We start from the raw sequence: 13,467 nt of genomic DNA on the forward strand, positions 1-13,467 counted from the left end.
AATTACTGACCGGACTCAACAGTATATATACAGAAACATATCTCCATGGTCATCTATGCACTGCACCATTGAGGAGACCGACCATTCTCAGTCGAGGTATATCAGGAGAAGCATCAACAATCTGCCGCTGCTGCTGCTGTTGCCATCGGTCTCCCTCGTCAGCATCTTCTGCAACAACCGCGTCACCGCAAATGCTCTCCTCGAGAGCGACATAGATCTCCACAACTCCCTTAGGAGCACGCTCATGCCCCGCACCTGACAGCGGTACACCTGTTGGGCCGATGAAGTCGATATGGACGTACTAGGGCTCCGCGTTGACATGAACCGCGGCCAACACACAAGCAGGCCTGGTCTCCTCCTGGACCCAGGTCGTGGTTGCCGATCCTCAGAAACTAGACAAGAACAGTAGGCTGGTCATAGTAACAGTGATGACGAGTGACCCACAGTGTCGGCCGCTAATAGCTAGGGCCTCCATCATCTTCTTAAGACAGTGAGGGCCGGCACCTGGGGAAGAGGACCTTGACTGGGGAATCACTCGCACAACGGTACCCTGCAGCCGAACGATGTGCCCTTGTTCGATTGAAGTCGATATGGATCCTGCTAGAGGGGCCGGCTTGGTATGGTTGGACACAACCATTGTCTCCGCACTGTCCTCCTGTTTGAAAAGGTTAGGATCCCTTGCTCTGTATGAGCTCAGCCAAATGACCGTACTGGGACCTCCTAACAGATTGGAGTTGTTACCACTCCTCAAACAAATCTTACCTCTTCTTCCGACCTCCTCTAGAGGTGCTCCTGATACGACCAAGTGGCAACTGCGCGATCGAGGGGCGTTGGCTTCTATGAAGCCCTTGACCGCCACTGCTGTTGCAGGGGCCCCTTGCTGAGCAGGAAAGGGACAATCAGTGTTGGAGGGATATATGTTAGCTTTCCTCAGGATGTTCCTCAGAAGTTTATATATGAATTCGGGTAGAAATGTACAGGAATCACCAATAACCTCCCAGAATTTTCCATATTGTCACCAACATGTGTGGTTGATCATGTGCATATTTTCACACACTAAGATCAATGCTGATGTCATTTGCTTACCGCTTGCAGGACCACGGTATGGCGCTTACTCATGCACACCTTCATAATGATATCGCCGATGTCCATAGGATCTAATATCAGCACAGTGGAAGTCAGTAGGGATGTGTGCACTTACGAGCCTCAGCCTCGACTTTGAACTTGAACTGCGAGTCCACAGCAAACTGCGGAGGCGGTAGACGGTACACGGGGGGCCGAGGCGTCGCTGAATTTAGTAGTGCATGACGACTATGTCGGGTAGAGGAGCTCGACACGACATCACATCGAAGTATACGTGATAATGCAATCATAACAGGAGGAGGAGGAGAGTCTATGCTAGAATGGATTTCAACCTCAAGGCACATGGAGCAAAACACCCTTTAGGACAGAAACAGCCCTCATGTCAGTGTGGCGAGCCCGCATCATCAGAGTTTATGCTGACCATGATAAACATGATCATGCTAGCTGCATTGACCGAAGAGCGCCCTCTGCTGTCGCCTCGTGCTCCCATTACATCAATGGGATGACCTCTGATGCGACTAGACTCCAGCAGCACCATAAAAACCAGTGTAATACCATGTTAAGGGAGCGATGGCAGTCTGGTGGAGGACCTCACCTCTCCCATGGCGAGCCTGCCTCCAAGATACTCCACAAAGAACAGCTAAGCGGCCTGACATCTCACTGAATGCAGTGAGAACAGTGGACGTGCAAGGGGACGATTCATCCTCACTTACGTAGTAAGAAACTCGGAATCTGTAATAGCAAGGGCACGACTCACCCAAGTCCGGCAAACGAGAAGGACACTTAGGAGCTGCGTATGCCTAGAAAAGACTCTTCCCAATGATCAAAACTGATTGAAAACCCAAATAAGAGATAATACAGAAACAATGCTACTACACTGTGATGGCACTTAGGGCCGTCATCACGACTAGCATTACTAAACAGGAAATGCCCTGGACTAGCCGGGCTCTGGCACAATGTGCTTTTTAGTGACGATTAGTGTCAAGAAACAGAGAACTGCTTAGGAACTAGGCATTAGTGGGAACTGGAGAGCAGCCCTTAATCCCATCCTTGCTGGCCTCGACGACTCCGGCAATTTCGTGCATTTTACGACTAACAACCTTCTCAGTGTCACCAAAGAAGAACTTCTCCAGCTCGACGTGGCGCCTGTAGCTCGCATTGTTGTTGAGGTGGAGATTCCTACGGTGAACATCCGAAAGACCATCAGTGACTGAGTGGATGCTGCTTACCCAGCGACAGCAACTTGTTGCCTGGTCTCCTCAGCAAAAGCACGAACAGAACTGTTGGGGTCGGGAATGACCTTGGGTAGCCAGTGTAGAGTGCAAGTGATGGTATGCCATGGGGGAAGGGCCATGACCAGGAAGAAGTGTGGTAACAGGTCGAAGCAAGTGAAGCTGATATTGAGGTTGGAGTACTGTATATACAATGGTTGTACCTAACATGATAATGATAATGTGGTATGATAATAAGTCGACTTATTACAGGCAACATACTCTCAAATGCACCATCATGATAATGCATAAGTGAGGTTCCATTAGATGTGGTACCCTCAGCAAAGACACATAATTGATAACGAGATCTACCTTCCATAACACCTGACCAACGACCTCTTCTTCAGCCCACTGTAAGCACTTACGTTTTTGCTTGTCCCCAATAGCGTTCATGACCTGCCTCCTCTCCTTGGAGTCCTTAGCTCTACTCACATACCTGACCACGACCATTCCTCGAACCATATACATCCTCAAGGTAGACTTACACGCTGCCTAGTGAAGTGCATATATCGCCCGAAACCGGGTATGCGGCCACGGACTTCTTTGCGACGAACGCCACTGGAACATTACGAGATAGCATTATCTACATCAATGAGAAAATGGCGATACTCTTAGCGGAGCGAAGCAGAGTTACCAATATATCAAAGTATGATACATGGTTAGAAACAATAGTAGGGACCTCGGTAGCTGGAAGCCTAGTTCCCTGTTCACGCACGGTGATACCTGTCGAGTTGAGATTAGATGGCTTTAGGATGAGAACCGACCTGCTATCTTGACCAAGGCGCCACAGCACAAGCTTAGAAGCTTGAGGAAAATTTGGGTAGGGAGAGTATACAGGCCAATAAGAGCAACCACGTGGATGAATATAACGACAATGAATTTAATAGGGACTATGGTCACCGCAAGGACCTGATGTCAACGGAGCTCAATAGGAGTGCTAATTATAGCGTTACCATAATCGTGGCGAAACTGGAAGGGAGAGAGTCAGGCCTTGTGAACGGTTTCCAATCATTAGGAACTTCGCCTGAATATCAGTGTGGCTATGACGGAAGCCTGTTGAGGATTTGATGTACCGAAACTGTGAATGATTCTTTCAGTGCTGCACTTCTTGGCATCAGAGTAACCTCTGGCAACAGCGTAAACACAGAGGAGTGTGGTAAGAAGGTAAACAGTCAGGGAAAGTATAGCAGACCATGACATGGTGAATTACAAATCGATATGAAGGCTCAAACTTAGGGGTGTCAGGGAAGCTGAAGATTAGCATGAGTAGCCTGTCAGCGTGGTAGGACTAGGGCAGATCTGTGAGAAGTGTGGTATGTTAACACAACATAAGCAACGAATGAACATCACACCTATTGCAGAGACCCACTACTAGTAACAACAGAAACGTTATACCTCAGACAGGAGTTCTATGGAGTAGAAAGTATTCAGTAAACAGCTACTTCACAGAAAGAAAGCAGTAGGTAATGACTTGAGGTTGCTATCAGCAGCATTAGATGCATTAGTCGAATATGTGTTCGAATTGTTGTTGAATAAAGCGAGGCGTTCAATGCTCGGTAAGGCAAATCAGATATGTGTGGTAACGGCTTTCACTCAGGACACACAGCTGGGCCTCAGCGGACAGTAAGGAATCATATTAGTCAGTTGATGATAATGTTATGGTATAGTAGAATGAGAAGTGGGGTGTATCGTTAGTCGCTGGCTGAGGTATCTGCTGAGTTGTATGACGACTTGCGCACAAGAGGAAATTTTGATAAATTCTCATTGCTTTCTATACACTCCTACCCCAATTCGTATGTACACTTCTACTATAATCAGTGAGGAAACTCCTGAGCTCAGCTGAGGGGAGCAAACATATACTCCAACACTGAAGTTGTAAACATTACTGTTGGTATTATATAGTATGAATACCAAAATACCCTTGCATAGTCTTCCACCATTAGAATTGCTCCCAGCTGGAGCCTCCATCTTCTCCTTTTCTTCCCTCACGAACTATTTCAATTTCACACCAACACATTCAGCATATAAATTGCTTCTAACACCAGAGCTGGTAGAAAATTAGCGACCCGTCGTCTTGCCAACTTAGAACGAGTCCGTACTCCTTCCAGTTACTCACACACGATGGAATATTCCCCATCTGTCGCAAACATAATTATGTCGACTATGGCTCATTATCAATCAGCCACTACTAAGCATAACGCCTGTAGCTTGATCCTCAGAAGGGGGCGATCGTAGTACTGGGCTCTTTGGGAGCTAGTCGCGGACAAGGAGGTTCAATCTCTTCAAAATTCGATGATCACAAGGCGCGCGCGGTTGCCCAGGACACTTTGCAAATTCTTGCCTGTTACCCTACACGAAGCTTGTGGAGTGTAGAGTGGTGCAAACACTGGCCCGTGACGCGCTCGCCCACGAAGCTAGTTACGGGCTGGTTCTAATCCTCACTGTGAGGCTATTGACACTTTACCTCATCTATCAGTTGCTGGTGAGTGTGCTGGCTCCTTTTGCCCACCCTCTGCCATCCGATAGTTTCTCATTGTCCGCATCTTGACGTGCAATCCTCAACTGTGTATGACTGGCTGATGGCCACAGATGAAGTCGGTAGGGCGGGACGAGTTGAGTTAACGAGTTTTGGGTGGGAAGCTGCGATCGGGACTGTGTTTGCAAGCCCTATTCTCGTATATACGGTGGCTGGAGGCAAGGCTGAGCATTGCTTATGGAGCAGACTGAAAATAAGCCCTACTAACACTTGCGGAACAGTTAGGCTGTGAGTAATCGTACTAAGTTATCTCACCTTTCCGCAACAGTGATCAACATGCTACGAACAATGCACACGTGCTTCTGACCCACTTCACGTGCGGCGCCACGTGCATGGATTGTGCGGTGGCTTGTTACTCGACTAGTCGTAACTCTAGCATCAATCATGACAGTGGTTTCCTCCATCCCGCCCTCTCTCTTCGTGTCCTCACGGGATGTACTCATATACCTGACTCTATGTATCGTGACCGCCGTCTCCGTGGAGTGGTGACGCCGTCTCCGTGGAGTGGTGACGCCGTCTCCGTGGAGTGGTGACGCCGTCACCCGTGTTTGTCTTCCCTCAGCATCTGTGGGTGTAGTGGGCTTACCCGCCGTGCTCTCTTCCTCGCATAATACGTCGCAGTTGTTTCCACCAGAAAACCGTCGCGCTGTCTATGTAGGATTCTCTTATTGTGACTAATGCGAGGCCTACTACTGCCAACAATCCTCACAGTACCATCAATAGTTAGCCTGCTAACTCTATCTGGTTGCAGTTCTTCTAAGGGTACTACCAGCACCAGAGCTCCTGTGTCAAGCACTCCTGTAGTGAGCACTCCTGTAGTGAGCACTCCTGTAGTGAGCACTCCTGTGTCGAGCACTCCTGTAGTGAGCACTCCTGTAGTGAGCACTCCTGTGTCGAGCACTCCTGTAGTGAGCACTCCTGTAGTGAGCACTCCTGTACCGAGCACTCCTGTAGTGAGTACTACGCCTTCACCGACTGGGGCTGCAGCGTAAGGAAGCATCACCCTCCGCCTCGGGCTCATTGTCTTTAGGTTTGTCACCTCGCAAAATGGTGGTAATATGACACGTCGGTCCATCACAATTGACCAAGGTCCGGCAGCTACTTATCATGTCAAGTTGAATACGGGTAAGCTAACATGTAGCATCGATGAGTATTCACTTCTGTTAAAGTGTTGTTCAACTGGCCACAGCACGCATGGTCTCGGAACAGACTTGTATCCGTTCATTTTCAGCGTTGTTGAATCCTAGACCTGTCGAAGGTTTTGGGGGTGCATTCACAGCGGCATCTGGTGTGAATTACAAGAAGTTGAGTGATGATGATAAACGCAAATTCATCGAATTGTGAGTGTCTGTCCCAACATCCATGATGATGATGATGATCTGTCGGTGTAGGTACTTTGGCCAGAGTGGACTCCGCTACACTATGGGTAGAATTCCAATCAACTCGTGTGACTTCAGTCCGTATACCTACGCCTTTGCCAACGTGTCTGATGACTTCGCTTTGGAGCACTTCGATGAGTCTTTGGAGGGAGATGAAGACACCGGTATGATTCAGCTCATGCACGATGCTTTGGGGAAGGCGTCATTGAAGCTATTCGGTAATTTACCATTGGCGTGGTATGGACGAACCTTTAGTGTACAGGAAGCCCATGGTCCCCACCATATTGGATGAAGGCCGGCGATCACAGTATGATTGGCAGCGCTAATCCCTGCCTTAAGCAAGACAAGAGATACAAACAAGCCTGGGCGGACTACTTCGTCAAATGGGTATGTACTGTCGTGATTTCTGTTATCAACCCGGCCTTTTTATACATCAGATTCAATCTTATGGGAAGAAGAAGATACCTATTTGGGGAGTAACGCAGCAGAACGAGCCACAGTGAGTTGTCCACGGTGTGGTATTCATCGGTCACAGTTGAAATATTCAGATTCTATGTCAACACAAGATGGGAGGCTTGTTCGTACGACCCTGCCAACCAGACAGAATTCATAAGGGACTATCTTGGACCAACTCTGAACAAAACATTCGGGGATAAAGTGAAGATCATGTACATGGATTATACCAAGGACCACTTAATGGAAGTGTCAGATGTCGTTTTACAGGATAGCAAGGCTGCTCAGTGAGTACAGCATGCGTTCTTGCCCAACGGGGCGGTCCCTGCACAGTGTTGGAGGAATATATTTCCGTTTTCCTCAGGATTTTCCTCACTAATTATAGAAGTTTATATATGAATTCGGAATTATATAACCTCTCAAAATTTCCACAGTTTTTTTCATAGTGTCACCAACATATGTGGTTGATCATGCGCATAATTTCACAAACTGTTCCTACAGGTACATTTATGGTGCCGGAGTCCATTGGTATACCTTCGACCAAATTTCAAATCTTGAGAATTTCAAAGCCAAATACGGCAGTAAATACGCTCTCCTGGGGACCGAAGCATGTAGGCAGAGAGATATTCTTCATAGTGCGTTGAATTCATTGGATTCTTTCAGGCACCTGTGATTGGGACGCGATTGGGTTCTTCCACAACTCTACATGGCAACGAGCTGCTCGCTACGTACATGGTGTTATAGTTGACTTCATGCACGGCGGAGCAACTGGATGGGTGGACTGGAACCTACTACTCAACGAGAAAGCATCACATGCCGTATGTCGCTTTGTTGTTGGTATTTGGATTCTATACGAATCATTTTCCTCAGAATCGTGGAGGCCCCAACCACGCTGATAACTATTGCTATGCACACATCCATATAGACAACGCAAGTCAGCTAGTGGTATATACTATTGACCATAAGTGGCCATGAGTGGCTATGTATTTGTATCAGATTCAACCTTCTTATTATGCCTTTGGGCACATCACTAAATTCGTCGCTCCCGGTGCTAGGATGGTCACTTCTGTGAATGTTACCAATTCTACATCGAGTCCGATCTTTACTATTAACACACTAGAAGCAATGGCTTTCGTAAATGAGGCCAAAACTGAGTTGGAGATTATCGTAAGAACTCGCCCTCCTACACCGTACAGAATCATCAACATCATCAGGTACTCAGTAGTCAGGAAAAGGACATCTCGGATTTGATCATTGAGGTGCAGCTGCCAGGCGGGAAGTACCAGACCGTCCACGTTGGTGAAGTACCCGGCTTCAGCGTCACCACCGTCATACTCCCTGGCAATTTTTGAGCTTGACAATCACGACTCGTTTATGAAGCTTTTGCACTTCGATATCATCGCCGTCCTATCACTGTAACGTGGGTTTCGTTCACTTTCCACTCGGGTGATTGCGAATTTCGACGGAAAATAGTGTTGTGTCTAATACCCCCACGTACAGATGTTTACGGGAGAATTTCGCGACTAGCTGCCATGAACATTCAATTTTCAACCAAGACATACTTCCCAACTGTATACAGGTCAGCAGCCCCCTAAGAAGAAATGTCAGCCCTGTTCAACAATTACTGACCGGACTCAACAGTATATATACAGAAACATATCTCCATGGTCATCTATGCACTGCACCATTGAGGAGACCGACCATTCTCAGTCGAGGTATATCAGGAGAAGCATCAACAATCTGCCGCTGCTGCTGCTGTTGCCATCGGTCTCCCTCGTCAGCATCTTCTGCAACAACCGCGTCACCGCAAATGCTCTCCTCGAGAGCGACATAGATCTCCACAACTCCCTTAGGAGCACGCTCATGCCCCGCACCTGACAGCGGTACACCTGTTGGGCCGATGAAGTCGATATGGACGTACTAGGGCTCCGCGTTGACATGAACCGCGGCCAACACACAAGCAGGCCTGGTCTCCTCCTGGACCCAGGTCGTGGTTGCCGATCCTCAGAAACTAGACAAGAACAGTAGGCTGGTCATAGTAACAGTGATGACGAGTGACCCACAGTGTCGGCCGCTAATTGCTAGGGCCTCCATCATTTTCTTAAGACAGTGAGGGCCGGCACCTGGGGGAGAGGACCTCGACTGGGGAATCACTCGCACAACGGTACCCTGCAGCCGAACGATGTGCCCTTGTTCGATTGAAGTCGATATGGATCCTGCTAGAGGGGCCGGCTTGGTATGGTTGGACACAACCATTGTCTCCGCACTGTCCTCCTGTTTGAAAAGGTTAGAATCCCTTGCTCGATATGAGCTTAGCCAAATGACCGTACTGGGACCCCCTAACAGATTGGAGTTGTTACCACTCCTCAAACAAATCTTACCTCTTCTTCCGACCTCCTCTAGAGGTGCCCCCGATACGACCAAGTGGCAACTGCGCGATCGAGGGGCGTTGGCTTCTATGAAGCCCTTGACCGCCACTGCCGTTGCAGGGGCCCCTTGCTGAGCAGGAAAGGGACAATCAGTGTTGGAGGGATATATCTTCGCTTTCCTCAGGATGTTCCTCAGAAGTTTATATATGAATTCGGGTAGAAATGTACAGGAATCAGCAATAACCTCTCAAAATTTCCTCCCAAAATTTTCCATATTGTCACCAAAATATGTGGTTGATCATGTGCATATTTTCACACACTAAGATCAATACTGATGTCATTTGCTTACCGCTTGCAGAACCACAGTATGGCGCTTACTCATGCAAACCTTCATAATGATATCGCCGATGTCCATAGGATCTGATATCAGCACAGTGGAAGTCAGTAGGGATGTGTGCAACTCACGAGCCTCAGCCTCGACTTTGAACTTGAACTGCGAGTCCACAGCAAACTGCGGAGGCGGTAGACGGTACACGGGGGGCCGAGGCGTCGCTGAATTTAGTAGTGCATGACGACTATGTCGGGTAGAGGAGCTCGACACGACATCACATCGAAGTATCCGTGATAATGCAATCATAACAGGAGGAGGAGGAGAGTCTATGCTAGAAGGTATATCAACCTCAAGGCACATGGAGCAAAACACCCTTTAGGACAGAAACAGCCCTCATGTCAGTGTGGCGAGCCCGCATCATCAGAGTTTATGCTGACCATGATAAACATGATCATGCTAGCTGCATTGACCGAAGAGCGCCCTCTGCTGCCGACTCGTGCTCCTATTACATCAATGGGATGACCTCTGATGCGACTCGACTCCAGCAGCACCATAAAAACCAGTGTAATACCATGTTAAGGAAGCAATGGCAGTCTGGTCTCCACCTCTCCCATGGCGAGCCTGCCTCCAAGATACTCCACAAAGAACAGCTAAGCGGCCTGACATCTCACTGAATGCAATGGGGACAATGGATGTGCAAGGGGACGATTCATTCTCACTTACGTAGTTGGAAACCCGGAACCTGTAATAGCAACAACACGACTCACCCAATTCCGGCAAACGAGAAGGACGGTTAGGAGCTGCGTATGTCTAGAAAAGACTGTTCCCAATGATCAAAACTGATTGAAAACCCAAATAAGAGATAATACAGAAACAATACTACTACACTGTGATGGCACTTAGGGCCGTCATCACGACTAGCATTACTACACAGGAAATGCCCTGGACTAGCCGGGCTCTGGCACAGTGGGCCTTCTAGTGACGATTAGTGTCAAGAAACAGAGAACTGCTTAGGAACTAGGCATTAGTGGGAACTGGAGAGCAGCCCTTAACCCCATCCTTGCTGGCCTCGACGACTCCGGCAATTTCGTGCATTTTACGACTAACAACCTTTTCAGTGTCACCAAAGAAGAACTTCTCCAGCTCGACGTGGCGCCTGTAGCTCGCATTGTTGTTGAGGTGGAGATTCCTACGGTGAACATCCGAAAGACCATCAGTTACTGAGTGGATGCTGCTTACCCAGCGACAGCAACTTGTTGCCTGGTCTTCTCAGCAAAAGCACGTACAGAACTGTTGGGCTCGGGAGTGACCTTAGGCAACCAATGAACTGTGCAAGTGATGGTATGCCATGGGGGAAGGGCCATGACCAGGAAGAAGTGTGGTAACAGGTCGAAGCAAGTGAAGCTGATATTGAGGTTGGAGTACTGTATATACAATGGTTGTACCTAACATGATAATGTGGAGTGGTATGATAATAAGTCGACTTATTACAGGCAACATACTCTCAAATGCACCATCATGATAATGCATAAGTGAGGTTCCATTAGATGTGGTACCCTCAGCAAAGACACATAATTGATAACGAGATCTACCTTCCATAACACCTGACCAACGACCTCTTCTTCAGCCCACTGCAAGCACTTACGTTTTTGCTTGTCTCCAATAGCGTTCATGACCTGCCTCCTCTCCTTGGAATCCTTAGCTCTAATCACATACCTGACCACGACCATTCCTCGAACCATATACATCCTCAAGGTAGACTTACACGCTGCCTAGTGAAGTGCATATATCCCCCGAGACCGGGTATGCGGCCACGGACTTCTTTGCGACGAACGCCACTGGAACATTACGAGATAGCATTATCTACATCAATGAGAAAATGGCGATACCCTTAGCGGAGCGAAGCAGACTTACCAATATATCAAAGTATGATACATGGTTAGAAACAATAGTAGGGACCTCGGTAGCTGGAAGCCTAGTTCCCTGTTCACGCACGGTGATACCTGTCGAGTTGAGATTAGATGGCTCTAGGATGAGAACCGACCTGCTATCTTGACCAAGGCGCCACAGCACAAGCTTAGAAGCTTGAGGAAAATTTGGGTAGGGAGAGTATACAGGCCAATAAGAGCAACCACGTGGATGAATATAACGACAATGAATTTAATAGGGACTATGGTCACCGCAAGGACCTGATGTCAACGGAGCTCAATAGGAGTGCTAATTATAGCGTTACCATAATCGTGGCGAAACTGGAAGGGAGAGAGTCAGGCCTTGTGAACGGTTTCCAATCATTAGGAACTTCGCCTGAATATCAGTGTGGCTATGACGGAAGCCTGTTGAGGATTTGATGTACCGAAACTGTGAATGATTCTTTCAGTGCTGCACTTCTTGGCATCAGAGTAACCTCTGGCAACAGCGTAAACACAGAGGAGTGTGGTAAGAAGGTAAACAGTCAGGGAAAGTATAGCAGACCATGACATGGTGAATTACAAATCGATATGAAGGCTCAAACTTAGGGGTGTCAGGGAAGCTGAAGATTAGCATGAGTAGCCTGTCAGCGTGGTAGGACTAGGGCAGATCTGTGAGAAGTGTGGTATGTTAACACAACATAAGCAACGAAAGAACATCAAACCTATTGCAGAGACCCACTACTAGTAACAACAGAAACGTTATACCTCAGACAGGAGTTCTATGGAGTATAAAGTATTCAGTAAACAGCTACTTCACAGAAAGGGAACAGTAGGTAATGACTTGAGGTTGCTATCAGCAGCATTAGATGCATAAGTCGAATGAATGTGTTCGAATTGTTGTTCAATCAAGCGAGGCGTTCAATGCTCGGTAAGGCAAGTCAGATATGTGTGGTAACGGCTTTCACTCAGGACACACAGCTGGGCCTCAGCGGACAGTAAGGAATCATATTAGTCAGTTGATGATAATGTTATGGTATAGTAGAATGAGAAGTGGGGTGTATCGTTAGTCGCTGGCTGAGGTATCTGCTGAGTTGTATGACGACTTGCGCACAAGCGCGGTGTTATCTCGGTCCTTCTTAGTGGCAATCTTTGCTGCATTATCACCCAAGAAGAAGTCTGTGATCTCATAGTGACCTTTCAGATTGGACTTGTTGTCCAGTCGAAGGTTCCTGAAAATAACAAAGAATAAGCGTCAATAACTCTAACAATAACTACAACAACTACAACAACAACCACAACAACAAGGATTGACCCCTTCAGCTGCTCACCCTGCCTTGGCCACTTCATCTCTAACTCTACCAGAGAAGTCCCTTACAGAACTGCCAGCATCAGGAGCCACCTAAGGGATGAACCGTCGAGTAATAACAATAGATGCTCCACACGGACCTTAGGTAACCAACGAACTGTGCAAGTGATGGTATGCCATGGGGGAAGGGCCATGACCAGGAAGAAGTGTGGTAACAGGTCGAAGCAAGTGAAGCTGATATTGAGGTTGGAGTACTGTATATACAATGGCTGTACCTAACATGATAATGTGGAGTGGTATGATAATAAGTCGACTTATTACAGGCAACATACTCTCAAATGCACCATCATGATAATGCATAAGTGAGGTTCCATTAGATGTGGTACCCTCAGCAAATACACATAATTGATAACGAGATTTACCTTCCATAACACCTGACCAACGACCAGCAATTGCGCACAGCGAAGATTTACAACAAGATACGTCTCTGCTTCTTCCCAATCACTTCCATCGCCTCATCCCTTTCCTGTGGGTCTTTCGCACGATTGACATACCTAAAGAAATCCAGTTTTAGCGGAGCGAAGCACTTTTAAGATTTACACGCTGCCCAAGGAAGTGGCGATATCACCGATGACCGGGTAGGAAGCGACTGCTTTCTTCGCGACAAATGATACTGGACGGTTACAAGACAACAAAACCTGTGATGCGATAGCCATGATGTATGGCAACAGCAGACTCACGAGGATATCGAAGTAAGAGACGTGATTAGGAACTATGGTTGGGGTTTCCGAGGAGGGCAGGCGCTCGCCAGTTTCACGAACCCGGATAC

General features: G+C 47.7%; 6 protein-coding genes across 6 annotated transcripts in view; 1 reads left to right on the forward strand and 5 right to left on the reverse strand.

Annotated features, from left to right (window-relative positions):
• Positions 1–58: 58 nt before the first annotated feature.
• Pmar_PMAR028552 (hypothetical protein) lies at positions 59–1,367 on the reverse strand (the record flags this gene model as incomplete). Its single annotated transcript, XM_002788432.1, has 7 exons — positions 1,202–1,367; positions 1,087–1,157; positions 763–880; positions 550–720; positions 445–504; positions 303–392; positions 59–255 (listed from the first exon to the last, which is right to left on the reverse strand). Coding segments are annotated over exons 2-7 (702 nt in total), but the record flags the coding sequence as incomplete, so codon positions are not given.
• A 573-nt stretch (positions 1,368–1,940) lies between these two features.
• Pmar_PMAR028553 (phospholipid or glycerol acyltransferase, putative) lies at positions 1,941–3,554 on the reverse strand (the record flags this gene model as incomplete). Its single annotated transcript, XM_002788433.1, has 9 exons — positions 1,941–2,262; positions 2,313–2,518; positions 2,566–2,678; positions 2,720–2,790; positions 2,840–2,937; positions 2,989–3,077; positions 3,119–3,263; positions 3,308–3,378; positions 3,428–3,554. The coding sequence occupies 9 exons, from the start codon at positions 3,552–3,554 to the stop codon at positions 2,091–2,093; spliced, it is 1,092 nt and encodes a 363-aa protein (XP_002788479.1). The 3' UTR covers positions 1,941–2,090.
• Positions 3,555–5,948: 2,394 nt separating this feature from the next.
• Pmar_PMAR028554 (Glucosylceramidase precursor, putative) lies at positions 5,949–8,169 on the forward strand (the record flags this gene model as incomplete). The annotated part of the gene is made up of 11 exons (XM_002788434.1): positions 5,949–6,015; positions 6,122–6,230; positions 6,282–6,487; positions 6,532–6,656; positions 6,707–6,768; positions 6,818–7,009; positions 7,224–7,333; positions 7,386–7,540; positions 7,593–7,667; positions 7,719–7,889; positions 7,937–8,169. The coding sequence occupies 11 exons, from the start codon at positions 5,949–5,951 to the stop codon at positions 8,072–8,074; spliced, it is 1,410 nt and encodes a 469-aa protein (XP_002788480.1). The 3' UTR covers positions 8,075–8,169.
• An 840-nt stretch (positions 8,170–9,009) lies between these two features.
• Pmar_PMAR028555 (hypothetical protein) lies at positions 9,010–9,782 on the reverse strand (the record flags this gene model as incomplete). Its single annotated transcript, XM_002788435.1, has 5 exons — positions 9,010–9,061; positions 9,104–9,221; positions 9,470–9,511; positions 9,557–9,602; positions 9,771–9,782. The coding sequence occupies 5 exons, from the start codon at positions 9,780–9,782 to the stop codon at positions 9,010–9,012; spliced, it is 270 nt and encodes an 89-aa protein (XP_002788481.1).
• Positions 9,783–10,289: 507 nt separating this feature from the next.
• On the reverse strand, positions 10,290–11,958 carry Pmar_PMAR028556 (phospholipid or glycerol acyltransferase, putative). The gene is made up of 9 exons (XM_002788436.1): positions 11,776–11,958; positions 11,656–11,726; positions 11,467–11,611; positions 11,337–11,425; positions 11,188–11,285; positions 11,068–11,138; positions 10,914–11,026; positions 10,662–10,867; positions 10,290–10,611 (listed from the first exon to the last, which is right to left on the reverse strand). The coding sequence occupies exons 1-9, from the start codon at positions 11,900–11,902 to the stop codon at positions 10,440–10,442; spliced, it is 1,092 nt and encodes a 363-aa protein (XP_002788482.1). The 5' UTR covers positions 11,903–11,958; the 3' UTR covers positions 10,290–10,439.
• A 437-nt stretch (positions 11,959–12,395) lies between these two features.
• Positions 12,396–13,467, reverse strand: part of Pmar_PMAR028557 (conserved hypothetical protein) — a gene marked incomplete at both ends in the record, with an annotated part of 1,838 nt that continues 766 nt past the window's right edge. Inside the window, 5 exons of the mRNA XM_002788437.2 lie at positions 12,396–12,561; positions 12,661–12,731; positions 12,779–12,913; positions 12,960–13,072; positions 13,122–13,192. Of these exons, the coding sequence (XP_002788483.1) occupies positions 12,396–12,561; positions 12,661–12,731; positions 12,779–12,913; positions 12,960–13,072; positions 13,122–13,192 (556 nt within the window). The remainder of the gene's footprint in view (positions 12,562–12,660; positions 12,732–12,778; positions 12,914–12,959; positions 13,073–13,121; positions 13,193–13,467) is intronic.

This window comes from Perkinsus marinus, assembly GCF_000006405.1.
Source record: "Perkinsus marinus ATCC 50983 genomic scaffold scf_1104296928042, whole genome shotgun sequence".
In the NCBI taxonomy this organism is placed as follows: Eukaryota; Perkinsozoa; order Perkinsida; family Perkinsidae; genus Perkinsus; species Perkinsus marinus.